Genomic DNA, 24,293 nt, shown 5'->3' with positions numbered 1-24,293 from the left:
GTATTAATATGTGACGCAGCCAATGAGATTGCTGCTAACGTAGAACCTTTTCTCCTCGCGGATCACACTCGCGCAGTGATATCTGAACGTGCAAGGTATTATAACGAGTGTGCAGACCTCCGATCAGTCAGTCTGCATTTGTCTGCACCAGTCTGTACCAGTCTGCATTAGTCTGTACCAGTCTGTAGGTGTTCTACATTTGTCTGTACCAGTCCATAGTCAAGTTTCAGTCTGCGCCTAATAAGATTACCATATTCCTGTATATAGCCATGAAGATAAATGAATAGACACTTTGTCAAGTATCAGAGATATGTGAGAATGAGATTAACGTACCAAGACCAAAGGAACAAGTTCTGTTTAAAGTTGGTCACCGTCAATCTGCTACTCTAAGCGTGCAAGTGACATTTCTATCGTCTGACCTAACGGCAGAAGATAAACACGCCACGATAAGACCACGATACATATTGCTGACACTCGCCTACTTCGTTAGAGCGCCAAGTCAAATAATCTGTTGGTGTGTGTACCGAAGGTCTTACAGTACGCACACCACAGTTGGATAACGGCGTCATTTACAAAAGTAACTTCTCAATGCAAACGAAAAACACAAAGAGACGTCCCCGATCTCGAACCGGGCTGGTTTCGTGGGAGGACAAGATCAACACAATTTGTAGGTCAAAGCTGGACACTGCCGTCTTATAAACTGTTCTTGAGCAAATCAATCCCACCTGAGCGACCGAGTACTCGCCAATATAACGTTGTTCGAAACCACCACTGTCGTTGGCCACGTTGGCCACAAGCCATTATTTTCAACCGGTATAGGGGGACCGGATAACATCAGTGTTCCAGCCGCATGAGTATGAGAGACCTCACATCACGACTACTAATTTTCACCGATGTGAGCCCCGACCGAGATCAGACGCTCGGTTATATGGGCGCCGGGTGGCCGCACTTATACTGCACTTTCGTAATGCTTAGCGAGTCGGTCAAGAGTTTCGTTATGCAGAATGCCTTGATGCCCTTTAATCCAAAGCAAGCGGTAGTCAGCGCCAAATGCCCTCACGTCTGATATGGCCTCCAAAATACACCTATTAGTTCGTTTATGAAACGACGGCTGTTGTAGTTTCTGCAACACGCTTTGGGAGTCCGCGAAAATCTGCGTCTCATAATGATTGTTTACGTTGATGAAATAAGCTTCATGAGTGATGAACTGGTCCGAAGAGAAGGCAGCGTTGCTCATAGACATCACACGTGCATCCGGAATCCAGAAGGAAGGTGGAAAATTACCGAAGCGCACAAAGGTCCAGCAGAGGACGTGTGAAAGATAGCAAATACACCAGATGTTTGCATCAAAATGGAATGAATAAAGACAAGCTTTGTATTTCTCTTTATTAAAAAGGGAAAGCACAATAAATTTCCTTGGAACCAAACAAATGTAAAAATGTATCTACATTCTGATTAAAATAAAAAAAAAATGTAGGAAAGACCTGATCATTCTGATTGATCACATTCATGCTATCTGTAATTACGTGCCTGATGAATCACTGTAACGTCAGAAATTTTTGATGACAAACAGAAATGCTCTACCTGAGATCACGAAACCTGCCCTCGAACAAAATCCATAGCAGATCATATCAAGCAGCCTATACGGGCGATTCTTTCTGTTGGACGTTCTCGGGCTGCTACAGTCAAGAAGGTTGCAGGGCGTTCTCAGGACGAGGGGAGAGACAGCAACAATCGGTATTTAGTTGTAAATTGTCGTAGCTGTGTTGGGAAACAAGCAGAGCTGCAAGTTCTAACAGAAAGCACTGGAACTCAAATCGTTATAGCTGCGGAAAGCTGGACAAAGCCGGAGATAAGTTCAGCCGATATTTTTGCAAAGGGCCTAGCCGCATTCAGAAAGGAAAAATTAAATAAAGCTCGTAGTGGAGTGTTTATTGCTGTCAGAAGTCTTTTAAATTGTAGTGAAAATGAAGTAGAAAATTCCCGTGAGTTAGTATGAGTACGTGTTATACTTGACAATTGGAATAAATTAATAACTGGTTACTTTTACCGACACCCATAGCGGCAGATGAAACAGCTGCTTAGCAGTTCAACGAAAACTTGAGTCTTATTTCAAATAGATACCCCATTTATACTTTATAGCTGGTGGTGACTTCAATTTTAAACTCGATATAATGGTAAAAATACATGTTCAAAGTCTGTGGTAAGCATAAAACGTCGTCCGATATCCTCTTGCACGCTTTCTCGGAAAACTGTTTTGAACATTGAGTTCAGGGGCCCACTTAAAGTGTAAATGGCTGCAAAAGCATACTTGACCTCTTAGAAACAAGTAATCCAGAGAAAATAGGGAGTATTATGCCGCAGTCAGTACAAAATTAAAAGCCACCAGGGCGGTAGTTCGTCACTATGCTACAACCGCTCATAAGATGTTACACTGAAGCTTTAAATTATTAAGAGCGGTCCGCAGCTAGTGGTCGTGCAGTAGCGTTCTCGCTTCCCACGCCCGGGTTCCCGGGTTCGATTCCCGGCGGGGTCAGGGATTTTCTCTGCCTCGTGATGACTGGGTGTTGTGTGATGTCCTTAGGTTAGTTAGGTTTAAGTAGTTCTAAGTTCTATGGGACTGCTGGCCATAGATGTTAAGTCCCATAGTGCACAGAGCCATTTGAACCATTTCGTTAAAAGCGTCCTCCTACGCAGTATACTGTCACATTAATTTACATAATATTTCGATTCTATTGAATACGGTTTAGTGTTTGAATATTCATTGTTGTTACCTTGAGTTACCTGCTTGCCTCATTCCAGTGTATTGTGCACTAGAAACAGTATCACTATCCCGGAAGACATAATATACACGCATTTACTGATATCTGTTTACTGAGTATGTTTTCATGTATAAAATTCTTTAATTTTTGCGAGTCACACTTCTCGAATTCTATACACGATTACCGCTCAATGTTGACATCAGCGATTTGCATGTTTTTGGAGGATGCACGGGGCTGTTTATATTAAAAGTCATACTATGAAATACCCACAAGCTTTAGCGTCCGGTACTGGCTCAACTGAATACTTCTCATTGGTGTGACGTTGAAACCGTGTGGAATATCTGAATTTGACAGTTCTTTGGTGACACTTGGGGGTGCTTAAATTTTGGTTTTTGTAATGTCTAGTGCTGAGTCCCTGACGTAGCAGTTTTACGTGAGGAATATTTTGGATAGTGATTGTGTAAGATACCGTAGACACTGGATCTGCACCACCTTCTTCTCGAAACTGCCAATCTCTGTACGCAATTACCACGTAACCATTATGCCATCATATTTGTACTCCTCTTTCCTTTGCGTTTTGCATTGCCTTCTGTTCTCTTTTCTGATTTCGAAATGAGTGAAGAGACTACTCCTGATCCTTCGTGTGGTCCGTGTACGACTTTTAGGACAGCAAAAGGGTCACTGTGTCCCTGCGTGTAAGTTCTGCTCTCTCAGAAACGCAGAAAACGTTTGTAGAATGCCATTACTGTGAGAAGTAGACTACATTTCCTGAGATTCTTCCACTGAATTACAAACATGCATCCGCTCTCTCCCTCTATTGGCTTTATGTGGCCGTTGCACTTCAAATCTCTCAATAGGGATTCTCCGTAGGCGTTCGCAAGGTCAGAGTGGGATATAGGGGGTTAGAGGATGTTGCCGGAATTTTGGGAGAGGAACACTTGCCCCCTTCCCACCCCCACTCCCCGCAACCACGGAATGTGCAGTATGGAGTTTTTATTCATTACATAATTGCTATAGGCTTCTGGAAGTGATTTCAGTGATTCCGCTAAACCTCTCGTTTGTCCAGTCATACAGAGTGGCCGGGAAGACAAGAGTTCCAGGGTGCAAAGAAACACAGCAGAAGAAAGGAAATACAGAACTAACCTTACTATTGCAGATTTTGAAAGTGACCAGCATTCATCTCTTGGCACTCCTGGGCCATGGTCAGAAAGTTGCCGAAGGCGGATAGAAGGTGGACTGCTGGAATTGATGCAGTCTCATCCGAAATATTTTGCTACATTTTTTGAAGACTTTGAGGTTTGTTGCGATACACCTTAGAGTTGAGGGCTGCCCACACAGATAAGAGTTGAGGGCTGCCCACACAGAGTAATCGCACACTGACGTATCAGGTGACCTGGGTGGCAAGTTAGGACTGCGACCAGACTGACCTCTGATAACAATCTGTCAGGCATGAACATTGTGTAAATGTGCTCCAAGATTCTGCCGGCTGTATGGGGAGTTGTTCCACATTGTGGGAAGTAACTGTGGGTGTTTTCCTCCTCCGCTGCCACAAATTAACATCCAATGTTATCCACTCGTCAGCGCCACTTTTATTTGCCCCACACTGTAGTATTACGTGGCTGATAACAATGAGACAATACAATGGCTTTAGCAGTTGCTGTATAACATATATCTGACTGAGTCATTCATATGAAAAATGGAAAGTCTAGAGTCGTGACCCCTCCCCACCCACTTACCCTCTTGGATAAATCGCGGACTCCTGCGGCTTTATCCCAGATAGTTAATGGATGAGATTGCTTCCACCGATTGTTCTGCAGTCGTGTAATTATACAACAAGTGGTATATCTGTTTCTTAATGTGGGATACGTTACGTCTGCTCATGTTGTGGGTCAACTGCCAGCTTCTGCACCAAGCGTCTATACTCTACAGGTCTTCTTGCGTTTCGCTACGATCTTCTAGCGCAGCGACATCTGTGTGTATTACAGTATCATCCGCCAAAACCCTCACGAGCTTCCGACATTATCCAGTAGATCATTTATATATAACTGTGAAAACTAATTGTCGTATAACCCTCCGGTGGGGCCGGCCGCGGTGGCCGAGCGGTTCTAGGCGCTTCAGTCGGGAACCGCGCGACTGCTACGGTCGCAGGTTCGAATCCTGCCTTGGGCATGGATGTGTGTGATGTCCTTAGTTTAGCTAGGTTTAAGTAGTTCTAAGTTCTAGGGGACTTATGACCTCAGATGTTAAGTCCCATGGTGCTCAGAGCCATTTGAACCATTTTTTTTCCCCCGTGCGGTAAGTCATAAGTCATTTTTACACCTGAAGATCGCTCTCGGTTTTGTATGATATGCTGTGTTAATGTTTGCTAGGAATTCTTCAGTCCAGTCACACAGTTGGTACTATATCCTGTACACTAGTATTTTGCTCATTAGGCTACAGTACGGAACTGTGTCGAAAGCCATCTAGATATCAATGAACCCGGCTTGAATCTGGGAGGTGGTGTCTACTGCGTTATGGGTCTCGTGGACAAAGGTTGTGAGTCGGGTTAACACGTTCATTGTTTGCGGAATCCATGTTGATTCCTATAGAGCAAACCTTCATTCTCCAGAAATGTCGTAATATGCTAACATATAACGTGTCCAAAACTTTCATATTGACTTCAGCGATATAGAGCTTAGATTTGTGTGTCTGTTTGACGACATACAATTAATCTAATATACGAAGTAAGATAAAAGCAGAAGAAAAACAGAAGTGGGAGGACAAACGTACGCAAATCAATCTGATTCCAAGACGGTAGCGATATCGAAGATAAGCCTGTTTAGTGCTGCTAAACGCTGGAACACTATTTACTGCTACAAATCTAATTTCGCTTATTTCGTCTGAAAAATGCATTTTCTTCGGCGAAAACTGTGTTTGGACTGACGAACAACGCACGACGTTCCCGCCGCCGCCTACCACAACATTCCGGCGAGGACACTAAAGCCAGGCCCTTCTGCTCGTCAGGGAAAGGATTTTATGACGTGGCCTAATGGGGACCAGCATAAATTCTTTATAGCACTTCTCAATTAGAGCTAATGATACGACTCCCATCTCGCATTCGTTGTCTCACTCCTTAGCGAGCATTAAATTCTACTATTCTAGGAGATTCATTTCGCCAAGATACTGCATCACTGCTAATACCGTAATATGTAACAAATTGTTTTCATCGCTAGCGTTAATACCTTTTCTATTACGAAATGACTGTTATAAAAATTCAGATGTAGCCCAGTCCTCTGTGGAATACCGAGTAGCGCCTGCTTCCATCTTTCGTTCCCTGTTTAGATGGTTTCTACCATTCTGCCAAAGCCAAAGTAGTCACTAACGAAGAAAATGTAGTAGTAAGATACCGAGCGAGGAAGATTTAGCGTAATTCTCCTTTACTATAACTGTTAGCTTGCATGGACGAATATCAAATCACAGACTGTGTTCGAAGCAGCTCTCCAATACGATCCACTGCTAGCGACGCACCAGGCAGCTTTCGTGTTCGTGACCGATTTATTTTTCGAGATATAAGCTAACTAATGAAGTAGAAGCCAATACTGAAGTCTCTGTTCTTTCCTTGTGTGCTGAAATATTTTTCAAGAACGTTGTGCCAATCACAGCTGTTAACGCTGGGATGGACGTGAATAAACTATTTATCCAATAGAATATAGTGCTTCACAAATGGGCACCAACTGGGTGTCGGCCTGTACACAGTTTCTACTGTTTCTTGTTTTATTAGGGAATTAGTTATTTTTAATCAGCTTTTTCATTGGCAGTGATGAATACAGCAACGATGCAAAGTTGCAGTCTTGTTTATCTAATAAATATGGACTGCGGTACAGACACAGGCTGACTTGACCCAATGTGTGAATACACGGCCTTGCGATAATATGACTGAGTAACATCTTCTGCAGCTTGCAGCCACCGTGAAGTGGTTACGTGCTGCACCCACGAGCTTTCGACTGAGTGCTCCTATGCCATTTTCAAGTGGCAACTGATTGCTGTGCGGGTGGATAAGTTGATCTTAAGGTAGTAGGAACTCCACAATTATGAGCTTCTGACTGATGACAGTGCTAAGGATTATTAGATAAAGTAGTCTTGTCAAGTAAAGACATAGTTGAAGACCGTCTTTATTTGACGTAAATTGTTGATGATGTACAGTAATCAGCCACAAATTGGTTGTAGGTTACATTATTGAAAAACTGCCGTTTCCTTTTCGAATTTATACAACTCATCATCAGACATTTTTAATGCTTTCAGCAATGATGCATTTGTTTACAGGTAACTTGAGGCGAAATGTACAGAAGGATACTCCACGGCAACTCACCAGTGAACTAATGCATCGTCGGCGAAAGCATGATGGCCGTCTGATGATGAGTTGCATAAATTTGAAAGTGCCAACGGTACTTTTTGAGTAAAGAACCCTAACACCAATTTGATGCTGGTTGCTGCACACTACCAACAATTTATTGTATAATTATGGAATACTATCTTCTTACCTACAGTTTCGCTCCTGTATGCATGTATCACATATATTTCACATACATGCATGTAACATACTTCATACATAGCATATTTAATTTATTTCACACTTATTTGTAAACGTATTTCATCTGTATTAAGATGATGTTTTCCTAAATTCTTATATATCACTCGTTCTTATCCATATCTCTAGCCCTTGGCTAGGTAGATCTATTTCACTCGCGTAGTACTTCTTTCCAGATAATGACTCACGTACACTTTTTGTAACAGAACCCGACCAGAAGCCGGCCTCTGCAGAGCCCATGTCCGCACTGACCGCGACGTGGGACAAATAACATAGTCACGCTGATAATACTCTGCCCGCGACGTGGGACAAATAACATAGTCACGCTGATAATACTCTGATTCCGCCTATCTGCGCAATCTGGCAACACTGTAGGCTGAGTAAACTTACCGACGAAGTCTTGTCTTCTGCTCGAACCGTTCTGAGACGTCTACGTCCGTGGTACAGCGGTTTACCGCGTGTCGTTCTCATGCAACGTTTGGCAGAGGAGACTGCTTATTGCCTAAATTTGTACAGAGCGTTTCGTCTGAATATTAAAGTCATTGGTGTAATGGTAGCACGGCTACTACGAATTTCACTTTCTGACACACTGGTCATAACAGTTTCGCCAAATAACATTTTTGCAATATTTTGGCATACTGTCTGCTGTGAACATGAGATGGCCAGCCATTTCAGTGGACAAAAAGGAAGAGTGGTTACAAATGAAAAAGAAAAAGGTATTTAGAAAAGAGCTGACAATAAACTGACGATCAGATTTTCAGAAGTTCTACTTGTCCTACTGAAATGGGAATTAAATATCTTTTGTTTCTGTGTGACATTTCATTAAATGCTGTGATAAGGGAAAGCATCATCAACTATAGTTATATACGACTTGTAATCTCCTCCTCCTCCCTGATTCCAGTTATTATCCACAATAAGCAAGGCCTTTTATGAAAAATTGGAGAGAAGCGAAGATTACAACAATGTTTGTAGTTTATGTAGCTTTTCGTGTGGAGATGGCTCGAGTTCTTCTTGTCTAGGGGTCTATTTCTTAAAGCTCAAATTCTCACATTTCTGGTCCTCTTGGTTGAAATAATGTAAATAAATTTTGGGATTGTTGTTGCAGGGTTCCTGTTGTTACATTAATATATTTTGTTACATTTTAGTATATCATACAGTCTTTTGAATTTTCACATCACAAAGCCGAAATTACATTGTTCGCCAAAAATACAAAAATACGTCCCATCACATCAGAGGCATGCTTACTAGTCTCTCACACTGCGGTAATAACAGTATTCCAAATGGTTTACAATTTTTCTTGATAAATGAATTTCTATTAAGTTCAATTATTATTCATAAATGAATCAAGAATTAAACATAATAAACAGTATTAAATTGCGTAAATAAAACTATAAATTTTCAATGTGCCAATTATTTGTTATTTCAAATGTTTCTAAAAGAATTTAACTATATATTCAGAACTAGTATTTATCGATTATAACATTCAAAACAAAGTAATTCCTTTCCCTAAATTTTTGCTTGAAATATGACATACTCTGTATAAAATTACATGAAAGTTTTCAGAAAAGCAGCTGGGATAATACTGACCTGTCCAAAATTGGAAAAATAGTGCTTGCATCGACAACTACTGTCGAGGAAAAGTAATGCTAGAGGAGTATGTCCCATTACAGGCTGTACAGTGAGTTCCTGATAATATCTCTGGTGGAGGTATGTTCGTTAAATTTCCAGCACTACTAAAAATTTCACTGACTGGACTGTTCTGGAACACTTCTCGATCTCTAATCCTCCCATTAAAACCTACATCCATACATATAAATTTATGTTGAGCATCAATAAGTAGCAGTAATACAATGCTGCTACCTCTTTTGTAGTTGTAGTACCGTAATAGTATCCCATACATCCTGTTGGTCGAAATTCCCCGCGATTTACATCTAAGACATCCACACAATTTGTAATGTTCCAGGTGTCTTGGAACTGTTTTGATATATGTTTGCATTAACTTTCTGTTTATGGTATCTGAAACACAGAAAATCTGATTTGAATGTGTCAACGAGACTTACTTACACACTTCAGATGAAAAATAAATATGATGATAAACTTTGGATCACTGTGTATTCGATACATTTTCCTCAAACAAGTGAAAATGATGAATTATAAAATTCACTGATTTTGTGTGAAAATTCTTCAGATAGCGGAGGGCTCAATTCTTAACATAAACTTTTACAATGTAGGGCTATACTTCAAATATAATTGTCAAACTATTTACTTACTGCATCATGTGCACACATTGTCATCAGGCGGCATGTAATTTCTGGTGAACAGTGATGAAACGGGGGAAAGAAGTGCTACAGAAAAATAATGGGTAGTTTTGAGAAACGAAATAGTGAAGGCAGCATAGAAACAAAGAGTTAAAAAGTCAAGGCCTAGTCGTAATCATTGGATATGAAGGAGATATCGAATGTAAACCCTAAAAGGCAAATAATAATGCAATAAATGAACCAGGTGAAATGGATAATATCCATATAAAATATGAGATTAAGAAGGAGTGGAAAATGACTAAGCAGGAATGGTTAGAATACATGTGCAAGGTGGCAGAAGCAGGCAAAAAATAAATGTCACCTGTAGGAAAACAAGACTGACCTTTGGAGGATAGAGATGAAACCGTATGAATATCAAGAGGTTGCAAGCCAGTACTAATTGTAAGCAAAGATTGGAAAACTGATAAGTGGGAGGAATATCTAGAGGGAAATGAATATGAATACAGTGTTATAGAAAAGGAATAGGAAGTAGATTGAGGTGAAATGGATGATATATCACAAGAAGAATTTGACAGAACAGTAAAACTAAGTTGCACATGTGCACAGAGCAAGTTCCACCTCTCATATCCCCACACCCATCAACGGACTTCTGCGATTTTATCTATAGTCATGTCAATATCTGATACAAGTACATTGCTTTTTCCTTACATTTTGTTTTATAGACTCATTCAACTTTAGATTGCTTGAGATCGTTACTCCAAAACACATATCACTCACAGATTACAGGTGTTGAGGAAGAGTGGTATAACATTCAGAACCCAAATCAAGAGTATCTGTCGAATCACAGTCCTCTAATCTAACGTAAGTAAGAAACTGACGTGAGGAGAGAAGACTTAGTGCATCTCTGCGACTTTCCTCAACATATTCTTACGTAGAGAACTAGAGGTACTAGCATTTTATCAAACGAATGGATGCTTACCAGTTTACACCATAAAAAATGCATATAGTACGGGGCATATTGTAAATACTGCTAGGTAATATGAAAAGTATGTAGCATCTATAATACTTGTATCGTGTGTGTCAACAATCTCCTCCTGATTGATAGGTATGTATTTAAAACCTTAGAGAGGTAGAGAATAGTGTATAACCTCTTCTCGATTTTGATTGTCAAGAAGGGGTACTTCTATACAAGACAGCTTTCGTCTCTCAGTAGACATTACGAGAGTAATGCTACATATACGCTTTATACTTGAAATTTTAACAGGGAATTCTGCGCAAGACGTTACTTCGATTTTTTGAAAAAAGTCCCAATAACTCTTTTTGAGCGTACGACAATAAACTTTTTTCTACTTCTTTGTTTTCATCAGGACTTTTCTTTGGGCTGAGACTTCTTTCATTCCTTCTCTTCTTATGACCACAATTTTTTTTAGTTCTTAATTTTATTCTGTTGTGAAAGCCTGCCTGTTCTGTGGCTTTCTTAAGACGTGTTCTCTCTTACTGCATCCAAGTCAACTCCTACATTCTCGATAAGTTTTCCTATTTCTCTGATGCTGGATATGTAATCGTTTGATAAGTCTAAGTTTTGTTTAGTTATTCTGTCATTATTCATCCTACGTGTATGTTTATACAATTTGAATCTTTTTTTTCACATTACATCTGCTATTTTTCTTTCAAATTTAAGACATATTTCTGTATTCTTACTCTTCATTGCTGCTTTTGAGTTGTAGCACTTTTCTTAGTGTTCTACTTTCAATTTTTTCTCGTTTTTCAACCTCTCCTCTCACAGTTAGTTTAAGAGTTCCCGCTGCGTGAAGTAGTTGTGGCCTTACGAATATTTTATAGAATTTCAGTTTTGTCTTCCTGGACGACAGCTTTTTATTGTAACTAATTCCTGTTATTTGAAAGACCCTCTCAATTTTACGTAGTCTAGTCTCTGTTGGTGTCTTTTCTTTCATGTTGATTAGTATCCACACTTAGATATTTATAACAGTCTACTTTAGGTGTTGTGCTGACAGTCGAAAACAAGAGGAAGTCTCTGAATAAATTTGAAGCAACAGTTAATGACTTGGATCGGACTTTTGCTTATCATCTTGGTATAAAAGAAGGCGTGAAAATTATGGAAGCAGTGAACAAGTTAGTTAGTACGAATTACCTATAGTGGTACCGGAAGTGAAAAGTGTATGAAAGTGCACAGCTGCACTTTTGACAGTTTGTTCTGTTTTTTCTTGTGACACCATAATTTGATTTATTACTGCATGACATCGATGTATGAGTCTTTTTTTCGTAGCGCTTTTGTAGTTTGGTGGTATCCTTGATATTGCAGTTGTGTATGCCACAAGACCAGACATAGATGCAGTTCATTTGAGGTGAACAGTGTATAGTATCTTACTGTTTATTGGTATTTTGGAGAAGGCCGTTCTGCATCCATTTTTAGTTTTGTTAAAATAAGCTTTCACCTCACGCTGTCGGTTTGAAGCTGTCCCTTAGATCGACGTCAGGTAGTGCATCTGCAATGAGGACTGGCGGAACAGGCGGTGGATGGCAGTGAGGACGTTGTGACCGTGAAGTTCTTCATATTTGTAGTGCAGTTGAGATTGATCAAACTGGCTGACGATGTCTGGAACCTCGTGATCGTTCAGTCACTTTTGGGGATGGTACCGAGTCATCCTGCTTAATTCTCGTGTTATTCTCTTTTCATACTGATGAGGTAATCTGAATAGCCGTCCCGTTTATATGATATCGAGATATTAAATTTAATTTCTCGACCCTAAGAAGTTAATTCTTAATTCCACGCTTAAATTTCAATTGCTTTGGTATTTCATGTTGTGAACTGTCAGCATTAACTACCAGCAGAGTAATGGCTGAGACCTAAACAAAACAACGTCAATTTTACTCAGTGGCGAAATGCTAATTTCGTGCTAAAAGGCAAGGGAAGTTCTGGATCAGATCCCGTTGGACTAGCGATGTGTAACGGTTCAGTTTTTTCTTTTTATTCTGCAAATAGCCAGGATGGAATAAGTTACCAATCCTAAGAATACGTTTCGATTGCGCCAGCTGAAGGACCAGCCTATTTTTATTTTTAATCATCAACCTTCTCCTGTAATGCAATAAATTTCTTTCATTATTAGATTGTTATTATTATTATTATTATTATTATTATTATTCATTCACTCGAAAAAGATTTCCAATCGCTAGATGGTACTGATACACAGGATAAGAAAATCTGGAAAGAATGGAATATTTGGATATTTCGCCATACAGATTACGCCCATTTACTTTAGCGTCTCGTTTCAAAGCAATAGGAAAAATTCAATAAGAAAGGATGACAACGGGAGATATATCATTGGCTCAGCTCCTGGTTATTGTGTTACAACGGTAAGTGGAAGAGTATGTCTGATAAGTTTGTTCTGCTGCTGTTCGAATGATTTGTGCCAGTAGATAAATTAGGCATTCTTCTTGCTTTTATCTACTTGGCGACGTAAACTAATATGGAAATTCTAGGTAATAAAGTGTATGTTCCACTTGTGACTTTCCATTTCGAGAACAATGCGTAAGCGTTCTCGCAATATCGGTCAAATACTTCGTCGGATCAGTAATAGTAGAGTCCTTTAGAAATACCAAGCAAAAATGACAAAAAAATCGCTGGAAATGTTGGAAGGAACCATCAGTGAATGGATTTGGATTCTTTTCATCACGGGGACGAAACAAGAGGGGAATGTTACAAAAGAAATGAGCAAGGCAATTAGTATTTTTATACACAGATGAAAAAATCCTCAACAACAACGTGTAATTAATGTATAGTAACGAAATTCCGCGAAAACGTTTCTCTAGGTAACATTTTAAATCACTGACATTGCAAGATCACAGGTGAATGTAAGCGCGATACAATCCATTGCAAATATAAAATACAGGTACAATAATAATCGGCGTAACCGCCAGAATGTTGAATGAAAGCATGAAAGCATGTGAGCATTTTGCCGTACAGGTGTGCGATGTCAGTCTGTGGCGTGGAGTTCCATGGCGGTTGCACTAGGTCGGTCAACACAGGGACGGTTAATGCTGTTTGTGGATAATGCTGGAGTCGTCGTACGACTGCAAACAGATCTGGTGGTCGAACAGGCCAAGACAACATGTCGACACTCTGTAAAGCATATTGGGTTACAACAGCTGTATGTGCGCGAGCGTTATCTTGTCAGTAAACAATCGCTGTAATGCTGTTCGTGAATGGCAGCACAACAGGTCGGATTACGACAGAGACGTACAAATTTGCAGTGAGGGTGCGTGTGATAACCTCGAGAATGCTCCTGCTGTCATACGAAACCGCACCCCGGACCACAAATCCAGTGCGTCTTGTACGCAGACGGGTTCACTGCAGGCGCTCAACCTAACAAACACACTGTGATCACTTCACTGAGGCAGAACCAACTTTCATCAGAAAACACCACTGAAGTCTCACTTAGCGGTGGTTTGGAAGCAGTGGAATGTACTCCGCAGAACCTCTGGCTCGGAGTTATCCGTGAAGTAACCGATCTTCAATAGTTCGTTTTGTGTGTGTGTGTGTGCGTGTGTGTGTATAGCCACTACGGATAACTAGTCAGTTTTATTCGTTGGCGTCGCGGAGCTGTCGAGACTATTTATGAACATTCGCTGGGAGCAACCCAGAACATACGGATTTGCCTGCAAAATTTGACCAGACTGTCATCCTGTTTAAGTCTTTGTGTTTCATGTGATTTGCTGGGGGACATGGAGTATTTTTTCCAATTGTTTCAACTAATTTCGTTGTCGTATAGAATTTAACATCCTGAGTCCTCTCTAAAACATATGTTGCAGGGAGCAAGGCACGAATTACATTTGCTGGTATCCTGTCATCTGTGTTTTTTTGTGAATATGGCTTACCCTGCCTTTAGTAAGTCCGACCGACTGACTGGTAATTTAGGGTATGTGTGAGACTTTTTATTGTAAGGGCTGAACATTTCGCTTCGCTGGTTGAGTCCTGACAGCCCGAAACAATATACTTTCCAAATAAATCAGCCTACATACTTACTGATTTTGCGATACGTTTTCTATCGGTGGGCATCAGCTTTTCAGGCACACTGATTATAAGTTCGTATAACGTATCTTGTGAAGTGCGCCGCTACAGACCCAAGGTATCGGTTCAGTTTTTTCATATACTGTAATAAACGCAGAAGAAACTGAAGGAGAAAAAAATTACTTACTGTGACGTTAGTATTTTCAGTGCAGTCAACACTTTCTTGAGCGTTGTTCGTACACTTTTCATCTTCGCTACAATTTTGGCATGAGACTAAAACCTAACGTCCTTCAGCGAATCAACTATTTCGTCGAGTGAATATCTTCTGGCGTGACTGTGTTGATGTGCGGGTCATTTTGTGCCATAAAAACATGTTGCGTGTCTATATGCCCCCATAAGAATGTCTACAGCTTCCTTACAACCACCCTATGAAACTGACGATGGCCAGTGTCGGTAACTAAACGAGATCTGATTGTTATTAGTTCAGGTTTCCACTTCACAGTCACGTCACACACAGCGGACTGAGGCATCTTTGGAAGGATTGGAAGTCCCTGATCGATCTGTTACTCAGGTGGCATCCAATAAGTAGACCACATTCGAAGTCACTTCAGGCTCATGATGGAGCCATTCTGCTGTCCCAGCTTCTCTGCTCATAACAGAATACTTTCCGCCTCCATTTACACTGGTGTGGCTTTTAGTGGTCAGTTCTGCATTACACTGGAGTGTCCGAATACTTCTGAGGAGACAGTATTTCTGTAATACTTTATTTGTGTCGTATTGTAAGTTCCCCATCTATCCATTATTTCTAACACTTGCTTTCAACTCAGTTAAAGAAATACGTTGTGTTTAATTACTCCAGTCAGCTGCGGAAGATAATAGCTAGGTCACTGTCATGACAGGAAGCTATCAGGCAGATTTCCAGTTTAGCAGAACCTGATGCCACAGCGGAGATCCAAACGACATCGGATAATAACGGCTCATATCATCTACCAACTCGCTGTTGCCCAAGGTAGAACAAGCTGGAGGTTGCACTTTCCCCTCAATCGATGTACGGAGGAGATGCTACTGACTCTTTGGCGCGGTAACAGAACAGTGTCCGCACTATCTTGGAGAGGGGTAAACTAGGCGCCAATTTCGAAGCGTTCAAGTGCGTGTCTGTCACTTTGACGTACATATCAGGGCCTAACAGTACCCGAGTCACGTTACATGCCGACCCCTTCCATGGACAATACTGACATGAGCGGTTTCCCTGGGTCTCACTCCCCCCCCCCCCCCCCATTCTCTCTCTCTCTCTCTCTCTCTCTCTGTCGTGCACACCAGCTGCTCCCAATCTAACTGCTCGTGACAGTACTACGTATGTCTCGTCTCCAAAATGGGAGTAATAAAAACAAGTGAAAGCGCTTTAAGATAAGAAAATTAAGGAATGAAGCATTGTGGCTTGACGTCACGTCGACCATGACGTCATTGGAGAAGGATCTCGCATTGTGGAAAGAGAAGGAAGGAAATCTGGCGTTTCCGTGTCAAAGGGCCGACAGTTGTGGCCGAGCGGTTCTAGGCATCTCAGTCTGGAACCGAGCGCCGGCTACGGTCACAGGTACGAATCCTGCCTCGGGCATGGATGTATGTGATGTCCGTAGGTTAGTTAGGTTTAAGTAGTTCTAAGTTCTAGGCGACTGATGACCCCAGATGTTAAGTCCCTTAGTGCTCATTGCCATTTGAACCATTTTGAACCCTGTCAAAGGAAGCATTCCCCAATTCAGTTTAAGCTATTTACCGAAGCAAGAGAAGGTCTAACCAGGATTGCCGGACAAGTATTTCAACCGTTATCCTCCTGAAGTTTGCCCTCTGTCTTACTATTGCAACATCTAATTTAGTGCAAATTTAAGTCTATCGCCTTGAAACAGGCACTCCTACGCTTTATCCCTAATAGTGAAAAGATGATTCAGGATGAATCACCTAACAATCCTAACAGTTTCACAGCAACTATTTCGGTCATGGAAGCCAATATAGATACACGCTTTTCACAGATGGGAACTGTAGGCAAGTGCCCGTATTTGCAGCCAACACATAGATTCTGATACGATGACGAAAGCGCAGTCTTTTGTTAGACTTACACATTTTTAAATGGGACAATGCCTATTGACAGTAAAATCCTAAAACCAGCGTAAATAAGAATCCCAATTGTGTTTGTTACACGAAGACAGTGCTAATAGTTTACGAGATGTCGTATTGTTACCATTGCAAACATCGAAAGCTGTTTGTTCCATCCTGTTGCTTAGATGCCGAGAGACGATGTTATGTTTGTTTAGATTGTGTGTTGTGTACGCTCCGAGTGCATTGCGAGGATCCTGTCAGTTGTACGATAGTGAACGCAGCAGGACGTGCTTGGAAGATGGTATTTCCCTTTGCAGGAAAAGCGGTCATTCTCATGTTTTATGGTTAATGTAGGAAGTATGCCGTTCGTTCGTGTACCGTGTATGCCAATACGTATCACAATAGAGCTCAAACCCTTTAACCTATTCAAACAATTACAGACGATGTGAAACGGCGTATTACAGCTACCTGTGCTGTCATTTCCGCTGAAGTGGTGGAACGTGTGCAGAAATCGTTGCATGGCATGCTGGATGCTTGTATGGACGCTGATGTTGGTCATTTTGAGCACAGGCGTTGAGGCACATTGGTTCTTTCGTGTCAGATACCACAGCGGTACTGCATTCACCATTGTTGTTCTTTACTTTGTCCTCGGCAATGTCCCACCCAACAACGCGGCAGCTCCGAAGACTTACTAACGTCTGTGTAAGGTTCAATATACGCACCCACGTGAAATTCACTTTTGTGTGTGCCACAACAAGGAGCAAACAACTGTCGGTGTTTGCAGTGTTCAAACTACGATACCTCGTAAACTACTGGCACTGGACTCGTCCAAACGAACACCACTGACGTTCTGGTGTGATCTACATTAATTGTGGTACTAGCAGTAGTCATTGTTCGACTGAAATATTAGCGCCTTTTCTAAATAAGAACACGTCTGTAAATCATAATACCCTGTGAATGGGCTGTATAGGTCGGCCCCTGCCTACCACGCCAATTTATGAAATGCACTTACCAATGGCGCCTTCCGTTATCGACATGTTTGCGGTGCAAGTTTAGGACGATGGGACAGGTAGGACGTGCGTATACTTACGGTTAGGTTCGAATCCGGTGATGAAGTCGGGACACGGCGCGTGGGCGGTGACGCCCGCGGGTGTGTCGAACCAGCAGGACCAGCCGTCAAACAGGCCGGGACAGAAGAGCCCTGGAACACGGACACGTGCGTGCTAGCGTCAGCTGAAAGGCGCTACTCAAGGGAAAGCGCGTGGGCGCACTGGGAATTAATCTGAGACACTGTATTTTCTGTTTACATTTGCAAATTTAGCAGTCTCTTCCAGCTGGACTACGGGAATATTCACCAATGAACCAAAACATTATAACCACCTGTTTAATAGTGTGTTTCTCCATTTTTTCGACACATTACAATAGAGATTCTGCTTGGCACGGATTCTACAGGTCCTTGACAGGATTCCAGAAGTATGTGGCAACACATGTCTACGCACAAGTCAAGCAATTCCCGCAAATTATGGGATGGTGGTTTACGGCCTCTATCGCTGTTTCCCTCCCTCTCTCCACCACCACACCCTCCATCTCCTTCATCAGGGCAATTTCCAGCACCTCCCCCTCCCGGATGTTAAACTTCGCCGTGACATATACCCTTCCTTCCAATTGTAACCTGGCCTTGTTCTACCCTCCCCCCTCCCCAGGGCCCCCTTTTTCCTCTCCCGTCCTTCTCCCAGAGCAGATTTTTCTCCTTTCCTCCCTAAGTCCCTGCACGCCCTCCTAGACTGCTTCCCTCCCACATCCTTCCCTCCCCAGCCCTCTTCAGTGCGCCCCCCACCGGTCTCCCCCCACCTCCTACTCTCCCCCATCTCTTTCCCTCCCTCCCTTCTTCCCTCCTCCCCCTCTCCTCCCGTCCTTCTTCCCTTCTCCCTCGTCTGTATCACCCATTTACAGTTGCCCCCCATTTTGTCTGTTCTCCTCCATGATGTTCCCCCTTTTCATATCTCTGTACGTCATATTCTCTCCTTTATGTTATTTCAGATGTCTTCTATTGTATGATTAATATGTTGCTGCCAGGCTGCAACAGATGTGGCATTGAAATACAACAAAGAAAAAAAATAGGTCTAAGTGACATGGAGTTGATTACAGTCGTTTCAGAACAACTGGATAGTGAAAAGAACATGCGATCCAAAATCTATGGTTTTCAATTATTTATGCATAGAAACAAACGCAGCTGTAGTAGGATGACTCAACTTCCAGCTTTCTGCTTTCAATCCCAGGTGTGGACACGACTTTTAGCGCGGCATGGTGAAGAAGTCTGCTATGAAGAGTTCAATCCACGACAAAGAACTCCGGCATTGAGTCTCAGCAACGCATCACAGTGTGTACTAAGCTTCACAAGAGGAGTACTATAACACGAGGTAAACATGCAGATCATGCGGGTTTCTCTTTAGTTTGTTTAACCTCTGCCAGCTTCCGATACAGGAGTCACTCACACATACAAACCCCATGATTCGCATACAGTATTAATGTTCATTGTACACATATCACTTACATCACGATGTGCTCCCATCATCGCCATTAGATGTCACTCTAAACGCCAATATTCTATATGGAACACATGACGTTCATGTCTCCAAATAATTTTCCTGGTGTGCCTTGGTTACATCGCATAAGTTACATGTAAGTGATGATATTCACTTACATAACGTGGTTCTATGAGTTTTACTAATGTGTCCCTCCCCACGAAAACAAGTACGCTACGCCAGTCAAATCACATGGCCGCAGATGACTTCTGCTGCCTTCGCGAAACGAGGCCGCGTCACTATTACACTGCGCAAGAGAATTAAAGAATCACAATTTAGGAACCCCGTAATTCCCTCCTTTGCGACGCATATGTCTGAAATTTGGCTCAAAGGTTCCTTTGTAACGGTGCAAGAATGTGACGCCTTGCGACATCACCCTCAGGTCCGACAACACTTTAAACACCACAGTGTCGAATCATGTGAAAAAAAAGCCACAGCTCAGAAGTTGGTGTGACGTGAAAGGAGGGTAAATGAAGCCACACTGGCAACAAATTTCACCGAAATTTGGCTCAACGCCACCGTGGTCATGTCACACGACCGGAAGGTCGTCACACCCCTTCTTACCCACATTTCACCCCTCCTTTCGACGCCTCTGCGATGGAGGTCATAACTGCGCTGAATTACGCGGTTTTCTTACGAGTCGCCGACGAAATTGTTCCAGACACATTGGCTCACAGGATCCGCAACGAATGGAAGTAGAGGGTGTCATAAAGAACATCGATAAAAAATCTTTCCTTTCCCTGGGGCATTAATTCCCAGACGTTTCTCCGTCGAAAATGTCAGAATCACACGCTCTTTGGACGTTCTGACACTCTGTGGTGTTACAACTCTTCTCTAAGGACGTTGTAGGGCTGCATCCCCACCGTACGCGATCGCACCCGTTTAGAGGGCACCGCAATGCAATTTTTGCTCTTGTGTATCGGCTGAAACAACTAGTGACCGTTATAAACCATTGGCGTGACATTGAGGCATGTGTGAACAAAACGCAAAGTGTTCCTCTAAGAAGCTTCAGTTCGGCAAAACCCTCAGTGGCACCCAACCACCTTTACTGAGGATTTTAAAAATGTACCTGTACAGGTAGAAACAGTGGCAAGAGTGTCAGGCGCCTGCAGGCAGGCTACACCGCTGCTCTTGCACCGTTACACTGCTGTTCTTGCTCCTGACAGCAGGTCATTTCGAATCAGAGAGGTCGAAGCTTTTGCCAGTCAACAAGCACCCAGTACTTTGGTATGCAGTTTGTGTGTACAGGTTTGGGACCACCGTCTATGCTCGACGTCAACGTGCAATGAACACTCACTGGTGGCAGGTGCCTGCACTATCAGTGGAGAGTATATAAAGTGTGCTGCGAGGGGGGGAAGGAGGGGGGAGATGCATACAACAGTCGCTGTAGTAACGCGGAAACGGAGCAATTTTTGTGTCCAAGGATGGACGTATTTGTGCAAGGCTCAGTTGGAAAGCAGTTGTCATGGTTAAAGTATACAGTGTATGGCAACGTGGTGCTACCCAAAACGTGTGCAGATGCAACCGTGGTGCACCCAGGGTTCTAGATGACACAGTGAACTACGGCTGCGGAGATGTGTGTGGGTGAGTAGATATACAACTGTTGAGCAACTGACCGTGCAGACGAACCAAGGGGCTATCAACAGTGACTCCTCAGCGACCGTTCAGCGGACGTTACTGCGTTTGAGCCTCCGCAGCAGGTGCCTGTCGATGATGTCGTAAATTATCTGTAGACGTAGAACGACTACATAAATCCGTGTCGCTAAGCTCAATACGGGAAAGTCGACTGAACATCCACTGAATGGCTACAGGTGGCCTTTTCATATGAATCACGTTTTATGTTCCGTTGTACAGATGGCCGTTGGCGTCTATCGTGTGAAACGTTGGAAAGTAAAGCGTCCAGACAGGAGGAGGGAGCGCTGTGTTCTGGGGATCTCATCATTTTGGAAGGTGCAATGTATCAACACAAGTATTCATCTATCCTTGGGGACCTACATGGTTTTTTTCCCTTGGGATGTATGGTTTCTACCAGCAAAATAATGCAATGTGTACACAGCTCGCAGCATATATGCATGATTTGAAGAGCACCAGCATGAGATACTGTACTCCCCCGGCCACAAAGCTCACCGGGCTTAAACACAATCGAGAATCTGCGTGACCATGTCGATTGGGCTGTTAACACAGTAGATCCTCAACGAGAAACCGATCGCAACTAGCTCCACGTCCCTGTAGGTACCTTCCAGAGCATCACTGACTCTTTTCCTGCATGTCTCGCAGTGGTCCGCTCGGTACAAACTGATTACCGAGGCTTTTCACAGATGGTCACCTTAACATGATTGGACGATGTATGTTCTGTCATACAGAAGATTAACTTCAATATTCTGTCTATTATTCCATCTCTGTTCCTGGCTCATCATATGATATGTTTTTACAGGTGTTCATCTCTTGAAAACTGCCCTGGCAGGTAACTCTGAAGTCTCAGAAAATGTTCGCTTTTGCTGCAGTTATATCTAGGAAGGTTGTGACGTTTGGATATTGTAGCAAAATTCTGACAATGGAAACCTGAAAGAGGAACCGGCAGTTGACAGTAAAAATAAGAAATGTAATTTATTCAGCGTAAGTTTGTGAAAGCACTCATTATTGTTTGATTACATCGTTGATGACTACTGGAAACAATAATAGCAGTTAAATATGTAGAAGTGTGCGTCTGAAGAATTTGAATTAGGAAGAGCTTATAAATCTAGTCGTAAAACTCGCGGGACCGATGACCGTAGCAGTCTGGTCCCTTTAATCCCACAAACCAACCAACCGTAAAACTCGCAGATATCATACTGATGCTCAATGACGTATTCCTAAAATGTGTGGCAGTGACAAAGGAGGTAGTACTAAGTTCGACCAACATCTGACTATTCCTTCTCAACCTATAGAGGAAAGAAATTAGGAGAGGTCCGGAGAAGTATACACGTTTCATTGGAGGTTTCTCATGGCAAGAGGGATTGAGTTATGGAGTATGTTCACCCAAGTCCATTGGCATTGGGGATACGAGATGTGGTGTGGACCATGTATAGGTCTGCTATTAAAAATTCAAAACCGTATATCCGAAGACAATTCTATTAACATACTAGTTCATCAACACTCATCACCCAGAACATTATGAACATCTACGCAGTAGCCACTATGTCCAACTACCACGTGGGTAACAGCGGCAAAATATCGTAGAATGGAGGTAGTGAGTCCTTGGTAGGTCCCTGGCACCCTGGCACCACATCTGCACACACAAGTCACCTAATTCCCGTAAATTACGGGTAGTGGGAGGGGGCGGTGGGGAGGGGCGTGAGCTCTGGCCCCACAGTAACACACCCCAGATGTGTTCGATAGGGTTCAGATCTGGTGGATTAGGCGGCCAGCACATCACTTATAGCCCGCCACTGAGTTCCCCAAACCCCATCACATTCTTAACCTTGTAAATGAAGCGTTATTTCCTTGAAAAAAGCATTGTCGTCGGGAGACTTAACAGCTATGAATGGGTGTACTTCATCAACCATTGCACGATTCTCCTTGAGCGTCATGGTGCCTTGCACTTGCTCCACTGACCCCATGGATGCCCATGTTCCCCCCAAGCATAAGGCGCCGTCAGCTTGTCTCTGTCCTGCATTACAGTTATCAAAGAGCTGTGTCCCTGGAAGACGCCCTTCCATCGGCAAGATGAAGAAGGTGTCGGGATTCGTCCGAAATGCAACGCCCTACCATTATGCCAACTTCACGTGCCCCATTTCAGTCGTAGTCGCCGATATCGTGATGAACATTGGCACATGCATGGATCGTCGGTTGCGGAGGGTCAGCGTTACGAGCGTACGTTGCGCTGAGTGTTGAGACACACTTGTTGTCTGCCCAGCATTAAAATCTGATGTTAGTTCCGTCACAGTTTGACGCCTGTCCTGTCTTACCAGTCTTCCCAGCCTACGTTGTCCAACATCTCCCATCCCCACTGCGTCTGGACGTGGTTTCACCTTGGATTCGCCACAGGCTGAAGACACTCACAGCAGCACTGCTCTAACACCCGAAAAGTCGTGCAGTTTCCGAAATGCTCGTGAAGAGGCTCTGGGCCATCACACACTGTCGTTGGTCAAACTCAGGCAGATCGCGCGCCTTCCCCCTCCTACACGCGGACAATACGCTCTCGCTCACTGACACTGCACATGCACCGCGCGTGCGTCTGACTAGCAGTCATTCTTCACCGGGTGAAACTGCTGTCACCTGTACGGATTTATATCGATATTAGATCGGTCATCATAATGTTGTGGCTGATCAATATGCAACTCCCAAAGTGACGATTAATTCAGAGAAATTCGAATTCGATCTGGTGTTGTTTCATACAAGTATTAGCAAAGCAGTAATCCCCCACTAAATGCATTAAACAGTTTAACTCCCATATACGAAATAGTTTTAAATTGATGATTACTTCACTAATGAGTTAACGTGTTGAATATATGACGTGAAGTTTGTAAGCCTTTGTGGTTGAAGACAGTGAAGTTTTTCACGCATCTCAATGCTAATGACAACTTGCCTCCCAAACTATGTGTCATACAATGACATAATTTTGCTAGTGTATACACTGGTACATGTGTGTACTGTCTGCAAATAGCGTTATTACTGAATGAGTAATAAATCAAAACATCATTCCTAATGCTGCACCATTACTGCACAAACATCGAAAATGTAGTAGCGACAAATGTTTTCGTTTTCATTATTTTGTGTAGGGTACCAGCGAGAAAACGTTTCAAAAAGGTTTTATATTATGTGTAAGGTTCATTGGAAGCTATTAAGTGCTCTCACTCTCAAATTGCGGGTTAATACAGTCGGGTAATTAGCGTGCAATGAGTTACCTACACTGTCTAAAGATGCGTACATAATATCTAACTTAAGACTTCGCTTATTGTGTTAAACCTTTAACGTAAACTCGCTTCCCACGCCCGGGTGATTTCTGCAGCCGTTCAG

General features: G+C 42.6%; 1 protein-coding gene across 1 annotated transcript in view; it reads right to left on the bottom strand.

The window, feature by feature from the left end:
- The window catches only part of LOC124788385 (calcitonin gene-related peptide type 1 receptor), a 299,112-nt gene that overhangs the window by 214,794 nt on the left and 60,025 nt on the right, over window positions 1–24,293 (bottom strand). The window contains exon 2 of the mRNA XM_047255651.1: window positions 17,801–17,911. Within this exon, the coding sequence (XP_047111607.1) occupies window positions 17,801–17,911 (111 nt within the window). The remainder of the gene's footprint in view (window positions 1–17,800; window positions 17,912–24,293) is intronic.

The sequence above is a fragment of the Schistocerca piceifrons genome, chromosome 3, assembly GCF_021461385.2.
Source record: "Schistocerca piceifrons isolate TAMUIC-IGC-003096 chromosome 3, iqSchPice1.1, whole genome shotgun sequence".
NCBI lineage: Eukaryota > Metazoa > Arthropoda > Insecta > Orthoptera > Acrididae > Schistocerca > Schistocerca piceifrons.
Note: the sequence above shows the minus strand (reverse complement) of the source record. Positions and strands in the feature narration are given on the sequence as shown.